We start from the raw sequence: 12,004 nt of genomic DNA, 5'->3' as shown, positions 1-12,004 counted from the left end.
TGCTAAGAGCACTGAATATGTGGTCTTTTTTGGTGCTGAGATGCAAACACAGGAAACTTGTGGTCTATGCTGCTTTCAGTGAATGATAAAACTCTTACTGAAGTAGAGAGAGTCTAACTGTATGTTCAGAGTGCTCTGCATATGACGTCCTCTCCTCTGTCAGCTTGGCTTTGGCCAGCCTCTTTAGATCCTGTTAGGAATACTTGACTTATTCAGTATTCCACATATTCCACCACAGACTTCTTTGGAATGGAGAACACTGGCTGACAAAATAATAAATGTGCTTGATTTATAGGAGCTCAAGTCAATCAGATGTTTCTTTGGTGGACCATCCCAAACTGTTCAAACAACAGCACTTATGGCACAGAGTGCTGCTCTTAGGAGCTTTATTTGTAGAGATAAGTGCTCTGGTTCTCACTGGAACAGACCTAATGGGAGACAATATTCAGTACTATTCTAAAAGGGAAATGAAGAAACAAATGCTTTGTCATGGGAAGGAGCTAACTAAACATTTCAGTATTTCCTAAAGTATTTTACAAGGCAGACTCTGTCTCAATTTGTGTCACAGTCATATCATGAGTCAGAGAATGATTTCATTGATCTGCCCCACTCTTCAGTCTTTTAATGCCACCATTGATTAGATAACTGAGATTGTTGTGTGGGAGGAATATCATGACAGTAAAAATGAATGTTCTTTTAAAGTGTAATTAAAAAACATTGAAGAATTTTTTTGTGCCAAAGAAATTTTTGAATTTATTCACAAAAAAATTATTCACCAATATGAAGAAGTCAGCTTTGATGGACTCCTCCCATGCTCACCTTGGTGAATGGAAGGTAGCCCTCCTGGTCACGAATGCTTCTGAAATTAACAGGGGCACCTGGGATAGAACAGATGACCAGCACCAATTCATGCAAGGTTACTGGTTACCTTACAGGAAGGAATTTGGAGACACCCAGGATTCTATGCAAGGCCCTGGACACTAAGAAAGCAGTCCTTTGGGAAAGGAATGCCCATGCATGTAGCATAGATACAGCCTGGGACTTTACAACAGGGCACAATTGGGTTCACATCACACTTGCTCTGGGGAGTTGCTTACTTATCCCCCTTGATACTGAATTTTCTTACTTGTAAAATGGGGAAAAAACTATTTAGAATTATTTACTTGATATAATTATTGTAAAGAATAAAAGGAGGTGATGTTTCTCTCTAAAAGGCTTAGCAGGATGCCTGATACATAGAAATTGCTTGATAAATATCATTTCTGTTTCCCTGAATGAGAGATATGGAAGACATGGGGTGAGTGGTGTGGGAAAATTAATACTTTCTATTAATGTGTCAGCTTGAAGGTAGAGTTAGTGCTACTGGCTTTTCTGTAATTCGTGGGAGAAACTTGCTGTAACAGTGCCCAGGGAGAGGTGGGATATATCCCCAAGAGGAAATGTGATTGACTGGTGGTTCGGAGTATAAACTTCAGACAGACTGCTCTGTGTTCTAATACTGGCTCTGACACTTTCTGTGTGTTTTTGGGTAAGTTATTTAATCTTTCTGGCCCTGTTTCCCTCTATGTGCAGTAGAAATGATACTTACAGGGTATGCAATAGACCCCTGGTTTGCTTGGCTAACCTATTTCCTTCATTCTCTGAGACTTGATTCTCTTTTCTCAAGGAAGAGCTCTTGCAGCCATGCTTGTCTACATGAGCATATTCCTTTGCTTACAACTGATGAAGGGACCTGGGCGGGGGTGGGGTGGGGATGGCGGCATGTCACTCGACTTAGGAGGATCCAACCCATTGACTGGGCTAACACAATCAGTTTCTCTCTCTTGGAGGAGGACTAAATGACATGGTGAATATAAAGTACTTCACACAGAGCCCACGGTGTAATGATGGTTCAGTAGTTTTTAAATCAAAGTAATAGCCATTTCCTGGCATCTACTCTTCCACTTTCAAAATGTCTCTCTACAGTAACTGTAATTTGGATAGTTGGTACAAGCCTAATAGGCAATGCCGGTGAGAATTTTTCCCAGGTTTTGAAGTGACAGCTCAAACCAACAGAAGGATGACATTCCTATCTTTATATCCCTTTCATGCCAGGGACATTTCTGAATGAAGCATGTCTTAAATGGTTTTCTCTGGAAAAGCCTAACAATTCTAATGCTAGAAATTTTAATGTCATGGTCCCAGTCTAGGTATATTCAGACCTAAGATTGCTTATTTTTAACAAGTCCAACTAGGAAACAGCAGAGGTGAAATACCATTTTTAACCACGCCTCTTTTGCATGGGCACCCTCTGAGTCTACAGTTTTAACCTCAGGAATGGCTCTTTACTTATTCTGTCCTTAACAGGTTCAGCTCATTAAATGCTGCAAAACTTATTCAGCAAGGATTACATCTGATTTTGCTCATTAAACTAGAATAGGCACCATGGTGGGGAAAAAGGTATAGGGATTCAATGCCTGTAATCTTAAAGGTCTCCAAGAAAGGAAAGACTCCTTAAACAATAAACACACAAAGAAACACTTTCCTGTTTGGTATTAATCTCAACTATTAGCCAATACATTGAAGACAGAATTTTACCCATCTATGCATTTTTCATCTTTCACAGTGTTTCTTTTTTTTTCTTCTTCAACTTCGTATGTCACGGAAATTTTGTTTCCTTTTCTTTCTTTGCTATACAGACCTGAAGGTCATTTTGATTTTTCGTTTATAGTTTTCACCCTAATTAAATTTTTGGCAGCTGAATGTACAGATTTTTGTTTTGTTTTGGTTTGATTTTTGGTGGCAGAAAATTTTTTCTCTTTCTCTGTCTCTCTTTCCTAAAACAGAAAGTTTCCTGGTTTGGAATCAGCCAATGGTGTGATTAATGCACCTCGGAGATCCTGTAAAGTTTTCACACATGCTGAAAGATTCTGTGGTGTCTCTGGGATATCAATATGGACTTACGGGAAAATACCATACTTCCAGTGCTATGCGCTATGCAGGAGAGTCAATGCATCGCAGCATGGCAACCCCTACAAACACTTTCCCTAAATTCATATGTATGTGTGTGTGTGTGTGTGTATCCACATACACACACACACACATATATATAAAATATATATAATATATATGTGTATATATATATATATATATATATATATATATATGTATTCTGTAACCAGCAAAGTATAATCCAGGTTTCTTTTCAAAAGGAGCAACCGGTTCAAATGCACAGCTGGATATGCCAGCAAACACATAATTAGACAAATTGGATTTAAGAGTTACGTAAGGTCTTAACTGAGCCAGTGAATAAGAAGCTGAATGAAACGTTGTGATTGCTGCTCTGGTGCCTAGAAAGAACAGAATATGTGGATCTGTGTGTTTTGGGCAAATAAAAGGCAATTACTGGGAGTTATGGAGTGTAGTTGGCATTCCATGAGAGTTAGACTATAGAATGTTTCACAGTGGGTTGTGCTGGGGAAGAAAAATGTCCATGGCTAAAAGAGGAGCGTGTTAAAGGAGATGTACTAAAAGGAAAAGATTTGGTAAATACTATTTTGAGACTATATTTTGCAAAAATTATATGATATGCAATTTTTCAATAGGCTATAAAATGTCTTGGAGAATTTTAAGTACAAAAGGATACATTATATATTATTTTTCTTCCAAAAGCGGATGTTTCCAACCAAGCCAGGTATATTCTGGAGAAGATAACAAGCAAAGTCTACAGTTTCAGAATTTTTCACTAAGAATACCAAAACCAGTGACTAAATATTGAAGATAAGCCCCCCCTCATAGAATTAAGAAGGTAAAACTAAATTACCAGTTTTTCCTATTTGCAAATAATCTTATTTGCAAATTTGTCTCAAGGCAACTGAATGAAAAGTAGATATTCTTCTCTCTCTAAAATCTCCATGAAGTAAATGGGACAAAAAAGCAATTGTCTGAAAGAGTCCTATTTTCTTACAGAAAACATCCTGAATTAATTGATGAAAGTACCTATTAGTCCCCATGACACCATCGCTTATAGCATTTAGGGCTTGTCTCTTAGTGTGCAATTTAAATATATATCCATAAAATCCTTGCCAATAATACTAATAACGTCTTGTCTATTGGTGCTGCCTAACCATTAAAATCTCTATTAGCAATCTCATGTTTGGTTTGATATACATTACAAAGAAGGTTTTGAACACGTCTAATTTCCAAAGCAGGTACTACAGATGGTGGCAAATACAAAAATGAACAGAGTTCCTTCCCTCACATTTATAATCTAGTAAGAGAGACAGAAATATAATAGAGAAATAAACATGGTGCATTGTTGGCAACTTTGTCACATACTAAAGGAAATTATTTTGAAGAATTTTATATTTTGCTTACATTGCTATTTGAAGTGTATTTTGCTTGTATTTTAATAAAAGGGAAGTTCTCTTACATTGAAGGTATGTATGCAACCATTATGATGGTTACTATTAAGTATTATATACTACTTTTAAGCTGATGATCAAATAATTCTGCATCATTATGGGCACAGTAGTAGGCAAAAAATCGATTTGTGATCTATTATAATCTACAGATCATAAATCAAATAGAGATCCTTGATGGCAAAAAAACAAAAAAAACACAGTAATCTGCTGAGGACAAGTAGATTCTCATGTTTGCCAACCTTTAAATTCTTCTCAACAGCTGTCTATTGAGTTACCAAATTGCAAATGTCGTATTTGGAGAGGACACTCCCCTCATTTATTTACATGTGGGAAAGCTTTTTGAAGTTGCTTGCTAGGGGCATAGTGATAGACAATCCAAGGGGAACAAAGCTTGGCAGAACATATGTGATTATAGTGTGGGCAGCTTCTGCTTCTTAGTCTAAAACTCTTCCAGAAAGAGAAGGTTGTCTCATACAATCTGCTTTCAAAAATGCCAAAGAGGACAGGTAGATTTAGTATAACTTTCCCTAGGTTAAATGAAAGCTCCTCATCCTTAAGCTGATATCTCAATACACCCCTGACACAGAGAAGGATATTTACTGTTGTCCAGCGAACCTTCATTGAACTAAGGTACTTTATATACATTTCCAGGTCAACAACCATCAATCAATCCTTCATTCTTCCAATGACCGAGCACAAAGAATCTATCTGTCTTAAGTAAAATACATTCACTTAGTTTGATCATTAGTAATTTTGTGACATTGTATCTTAAATCAGGATTCATTAAGATATAACAAATAAGGAGAATAAAGCAATTATTTGAAGTAGCACCCATTTATGATTGAAAATCATAGCTCATTCTTTGATGTTGCTCCCTGTTTTAGTTTCTACCAGGAGGAGTAATGTTAGAAATAAGTGAATACTCTCTATTGTGTTAGGACCAAAGAGTTGTTAGTTTTGATCTGATAAAACTTTCCTCTAAACTTGAGTATTTATAGACAGAATTCCTGGTTTGTAAAGCCAAATTCAATGTTGATCTTGTCAGAGGGACTCAGAATAAGAACAAAAACACATACAAGTAAGAGAGTAGAGACTTACTGTATCACGTTGCCTGTTATCTTTCCCTGATATTATCAAGAAGTAGTTCCATGTCAATAGTAACAACAAAACCAGTGGTATCATGTAGAGCTCAAAGTTCCAGACAACAAAGAGAAAGAGCTGGAGGAGAGAGAAGAGAGAAGAAGGGATGAGTCAACACTGAATTTCATTAAATGGACTCTTATTTATACTCTACTTCAAAAACACAAAACCAAATGCTTCAGAACAGGAAGATTTATCTTGAAAACAAAGCCTTGGAAACTTTTAGACATTTTTCTAAAAATATAACTGACCCGTGAAAAGTCACTGGTAAGATTTTCAATCTGTTTAATTTCTATGAAGGAAAAGTTGATATCATTACGTTGTCAAAGACGAAATTTGAGTTTTTCTCCTCCAGTGAAATTATTGTTAAGTTGAACAAAATTTTTAAAAAGCAGCAAAATGAACTCTGCTACACTGTCAGAAATACCCTGGTTTATCTGCCTTAATGATAAAAAATGAATCACTATTTAATATCAGGGACTTTTAAAAAATCTCACTTGGATAATACAATGTAACAAGCTTAATAGGCAGATGAAAATACCAGGTCTACACAAGACAGCCCCAAAGATTTCACAATATGAAAAAAAGCACTGCTACGGACAAGTGTACAAAATGGTTGGCTTAATATTCAGCATTACCATAGAAATCAAAGAGCTATTACAAGCAAATTTTGTCAAAACAAATTTTAAAATGCCTATTTGTATTGTTCTTTTTTAACATACCTACTTCTCCAAGTATATAAACTTTTCCATTGTAAGACAAATGTTAGATTAAGAACTCAGGGTGGTAGATGGAGTCATTCTAAGAACACTTACATTATAAAACAACACAAAGTTGGATATAAAGTAGGACTCACCCCCATCCCACACCAGCCTTGTAACCCTGGACAGATCATTTAAATTCTCTGGGTCTATGGCTTTTGCTGTCAAATTAAGGTAATGTTAAGTCAGGAGGCATTTAACAACTAGATTCCACTCCTGACTCTAACGCTAACTAGCCATATAACTTTCAAGCAACGTATATATCCCCTTTTTCGTTTCTTCCTCAGTAAAATGGGGATGATAGGATTATCCACCTCAGGGTTGTGAGAATTAAACACACTGCTTGGTGTGCAGTAATTTCGCAAAAACCAAAACCCAAACCATTATTGTGTAAATGTTATTAATACATTACAAAACACAGAAAGTCAACTAATTATTGATTAAGGTCCTCAAGTAATACAGATTATAATACTGGAAGCTAGAAAGCCCTCTGCCTGCTAAGATTTAGCTGAACCATAGCATAACTGGGAGTTTCAGCCAGCTGGTTGGAATAACACAAACATCTTGCATTTGATAGGTCAGGAGAGTTAGCGGCAGTGCCCTAAGGACACCCGTCTCAGGCACAGCAGCATGGGACATTTGCAGTCTTCTTAATAAATCTCAGTGAAGCCTACAGCCTATTTAAATGGCAGAGAAAATTAAACAGTATGAAATGGTAGAGAGACTCCTGGCCTCAGGGCCAGGAGACCAAGGTTCTGAGTTTTAGAAAGTCCCTCTGCCTTAGTGTTCTCATATCTTGACAGAGGTCTATAAATCTAATCATCTTTAATATTTCTCTAATATTTAAAATGACTTCATGACATTACTGTACCATCTGTTTTTTCAATGTGACATTAAATTTTGAAAATTGTATATTTTACCAAATTCTTTTATATTCATAAGCAAGTGGGCACCAAAAAGCATAAATAATAGTTAAATAAGCCAAGAAATGATTTTGGACGGAATTACATAGTAACTATAGATTCAAGTTCCTGCATAAGAAAAGTTCCAAATATTGTAATACATGAAACATGAGCCATATCTTTTATTTTATGAGAAAAGTAGGAAGATTTCCAGAAAAAGAAAAATATTTTCATTTAATTTTTGAAATTTATACAATTATACAAAGATGATATAAATAATTGATGGTTATGATTATTAAAATATATTTTATAAAGATAATTTTTTTTTAGGAAGTGAATTAAGGTAAATGTGACAGACATCAATACATGTAAAAGGGAAAATCATTTTTGGCTAAAGTCCATATTCTTTATATATTTATTTGTAGCATTTAGGCAGTCACTAGAATATAAGCTCCTTTAAAGGTAGACTTCTTGTTTTCATTCACTGTTTTATCCCTAGAGCCTGGAACAGTACTTGGGGCATAGCAAGTGCTCAATAAGTAAATATTTACTGAATTAATGGATAAATGGACACTGGGTTCCCCAATCATTCTACAGAATTCTATTTAATTATTTGTATTAGCAAAAGTTCTATAGATCTACTATATAAAACCAAGTGACTTCAGGAAAATGCATTCAGAGTTACAATCTGGGATACTACTAACAAATTTCTCCCTCTGACAAAAAAGTCTACCTTAGTACTTCTTCTAGACAAGATTTTCTTTCCATTTGGCTATGCAGTCATGAACTATTTTGGATATTATGGTCTTTTCTCTTGGACCTTCCTTTATGTTCCTTTTCTGAGGGCATTCATTTGACTTAGTGTGTTCTGGCGTCATGGATGGGACTCAGATTATCCCATTGCTAAATATGACCAATTGTAATCTTTTTAACCTATTAAGCAGATACATTTTCCCTTGTAATGTCCATTCATTGGTGTTAGGGTCCTCGTCTTATTCAGAATGAATTTCCTTGTAAAGTCCATGGATTGGTGTTAGCTGCAGGCCTGTCATCCACAGAAAAAACTACCTAGGTGACAATCCTGCAAGCAATCAAGACATCTTTCATGCATTCTTCTTCTCTAGATTTGACATCACCACTTGCTTCAAGCATCAGTTACAGATTATGGTTTCTAGGCACTTCCCCATTGTAGTCATCTTCCTCTTACCATATCCAAATCAATACATCAAAAACTTTCTTAAAATATAGCACTCAGAACTGACACACACTTCTCATAAATGCCTAAGGTATTTTTATATGTCCTAATAACATGGGCACCAGAACATGGATTGGAGAAAGACACAGGAGACAGAGACACAGGAAGAAATTACATTCATTTTAGGAATTCTGGCAATAGAAAAACCATCTCCTTTTCTATTGTGGTTTTAAGAATCTAATATTTGGGTAATTGAGCGAGGAGCTCCTACTGTTGAAAAAATATATATTTTTAAAACATGAGAGCTTTGAATAAGTTGTAAATACAAAAGCATTTATTTTTCTTTTTCAGCACCTAAATGAAGATTTCAAAAGGTTAAAGAACATGAACACAGATTAACAATAAAAATGTCTGTATTGAACATATATGTTATGAAATATTAGATGTTTGAAAGTAGAACAGCCAATCATTTATTCAATATAATATTAGTGATAATTCTAATTCCTGTTAGCTGGTGAGGCTCCTCCAATAAAGAGAGCTCTTGAAGGAAGAAAGGAGCTTTTTAGCTCATTCACTCCACACTAAAGCCTCTTCTCTCCTCTCTCTTCGGAAAGAGATCAATCTTCTCCTCTTTCCTATAAAAAACTGAGATAACACAAAAGGTCTGGCCTTTAGTGTCCTACTAGGGTAGTAAGAGAAATAAGGCAGCTGGAAGAAACCCAAGGAGGGCCAAGACAATGAAGGATCTGTCCTTGGTCCTGATTATACATTTTCAGAGGTATTGGGGGAAACGAGAGATACAATAATGCATTAAAATGGGATGGAAAAAGAAATCAAGAGACAATTTTAAAAATCTCTAATGTATTCACAGAATACAAAAATAAACCATAAAATGTCTAGCATTTGTCCAGATCTGCATTTCTGGAATTGCTTTTTGCCTCTGTGGGTCATGGAAAGAGGACCTGCAGATTTTAGAATTTTTTCATGTTACAGTGCGGTGATAAGGACACTCACAAATGTCTACAGAGTGTTAAATTCCTTCACCTCCTTCACCATAGCACCCTTTCTGTATTTTTTCCTCTCTCTCTGTCACATAATCTCTTCACGTCTCCCCCATCTCTCCTTTTAATAAGGAAACAGGCTGTCTACATTTTACTCTCATGGAATACATGCCCAATTCCAAACAAAACATCTACCCCTATGTTAGTTATCCATGTTCATTAGAGACTAGAACTATTTCAAGAATTTGGTGGCTTTCCTTTTTAATCATTATATGGCTCTCGTAATTTACAATTAGAATTCAATACCAGAAAATCTTCAGGGGGCATTAGTCAAATGGTAATAAGTACACGCAACCCCTTTCATTAGAAAAAGAACATTGAGAGTTTTACTCATTATCCTGCATGTTAGAAGCTCTCTATCAACTGGCTTTGGGCCGTTAGCCATGACTGTGGGATCCCTCAAGGAGCTGCTGCAGTGTGGTACAGTAGAAAGAGAAGGGTGTTTGAATCAGGCCTACAGGCATCCAAGCTCTCTAGTCACCAGCTTTGGGACCTTGGGCAAGTTACTAGATTTCTCTTAGTTTTGTCATCTGAAAAGTGAAAATGATACTATTTACTTGGCAGATTTGAGAAGCAATTAAGCCAATGCTTGACATCTATAAGATGCTCAACAAGCATTAGGTGTTATGACAAGCAGGAATTGATTGGCTTACACTACATATAATTTTTTTTGGCCCTTCTAGCAGCTTATCACTTTTTGTATACTACCTTAGAATCCATAGCTAATGATTGTTTCAAGTATAAGAGCTATGCTAAAGAAGCCATGCCAACTAAATAGAAAGAGATGATGAAATGAGTGCCACTTTCAGTTTTTCATATTTAATTTGTGGTGACTGAGTACAGTGATGACCCCAATTTTTCCATGTCTCCCTGTATCCATGACTTTTATAATAGCCTCCCACAATGACTGAGATTAGGCACATAACTTATTTTGGTCAAGGATAGAGTAGCAAATATGATGAAAACAGAGGCTTAAAAAAACATAGGGCATAGCTGCCTCCATCACCCCAGTTGAAAGCCAGACAGCATCCAAAGCAAAGCCACCTAACAGACCAGAAGCCAACCAAAGATGCAAGAGTGAGCCCAGAGCTAGGCCTAGTCCAAACTGCTAACAAAATCATCACTAAATAAATGATAGTTGCTTTAAGCTACTAATTGTGGAGTGGTTTGTTATACAGCAAAAGCTCACTAATACATATTATTCTCTCTCCAAGGAGACAATGCGGTAGGGTAAAATACAGTTTCAACTAGAAGCCCAAAGAAGTGATTTCAGTTCAATTTCTGCTATTTGATCATCACAGGACCCTGTGCAAGTCAATTATTCTCTTTTCCTTTAGTCTCTTGCCTATAAAATGGAGATGGTTACACCAGCCCATTTCACAAGTTGGCTATGGAAAAGCAAGTGATACATGTGAAGATGCTTCATCACAAAGTACTATATTATTAATGTAATGCTTTTCTTTTCTTTTTTTTTGAGATGGAGTCTTGCTGTTGCCCAGGTTGGGGTGCAGTGGTGCGATGTTGGCTCACTGCAAGCTCTGCCTCCCAGGTTCATGCCATTCTCTTGCCTCAGCCTCCCGAGTAGCTCGGACTACAGGCGCCCGCCACCGCGCCCGGCTAATTTTTTGTATTTTTAGTAGAGATGGGGTTTCACCGTGTTAGTCAGGATGGTCTCGATCTCCTGACCTCGTGATCTGCCCGCCTCGGCCTCCCAAAGTGCTGGGATTACAGGCGTGAGCCACCACACCAGGCCTATGCTTTTCAAATTATAAATTATTTTTAAGAAAATTACACAGACTTTATAAACTTAATAAGTCAATATGATCATTGCTCTTTGAGCAGTTGTAGAAGACGAGTGGTGTTCTTTAGGGTGAACTGTATTTGGTGAGGAATGGAGAAGTTTTTGGTGGGAAATCCTAAGAGTTAAACAGAAGGGTTCCAGTTAAAAGTTTTACTAATAATTGAAACAAAAAAAATCTAGATCTTTACAAAAATTCATTATTACTAGTAAATGGCCAAAACATTAAAGATTTTGTGAACTCAAGTTAAAACAATTCAGTATTAAAATGTTAACAATTTTTTAACAATCTTATTATGCCCCTATATATGAAAAAAAGCTTGTTCGGAACTAGCAGTTTCATGAATTCTAATTCTTGTTCATAGTCTTTGCTCATTTTTAAATTCAAAAATCTTTTATCTAAATCAGTATTATCTTGCCTATGATATTAGTGGCAACATTACAATATGCAATTTTGAAGTATCCATTTGGGTCAGGCTTTAAAAACATTCTAAATTTTAACCATAAATATTCAGAATGAGGGTTTTTTTTTTAAAAGTTTTAATTTACCACAAGGTAAATAGGCCGGGCACGGTGGCTCATGCCTGTAATCCCAATACTTTGGGAGGCTGATGCAGGAGGATTGCTTGAGGCCAGGAGTTCAAGACCAGCCTAGGTAACCTAGCGAGACCTCGTCTCTACTAAAAACAAAATGTAGCTGGGCCCGGTGGCATATGCCTATGATCCCAGCTACTCAGGAGGTTG

The 12,004-nt window shown here is 36.4% G+C and overlaps 1 protein-coding gene across 11 annotated transcripts in view; it reads right to left on the bottom strand.

Moving 5' to 3' along the window:
• Positions 1–12,004, bottom strand: part of MCTP1 (multiple C2 and transmembrane domain containing 1) — a 596,961-nt gene that overhangs the window by 91,404 nt on the left and 493,553 nt on the right. For all 11 annotated transcript variants that reach the window (XM_014344845.4, XM_034959770.3, XM_034959771.3 and 8 more), the window contains one exon: positions 5,502–5,621. In XM_014344845.4, coding sequence (XP_014200331.2) covers positions 5,502–5,621 — 120 coding nt within the window. The remainder of the gene's footprint in view (positions 1–5,501; positions 5,622–12,004) is intronic.

Source organism: Pan paniscus, chromosome 4 (genome assembly GCF_029289425.2).
Source record: "Pan paniscus chromosome 4, NHGRI_mPanPan1-v2.0_pri, whole genome shotgun sequence".
In the NCBI taxonomy this organism is placed as follows: Eukaryota; Metazoa; Chordata; class Mammalia; order Primates; family Hominidae; genus Pan; species Pan paniscus.
This window is presented reverse-complemented; position numbering and strand designations above follow the sequence as displayed.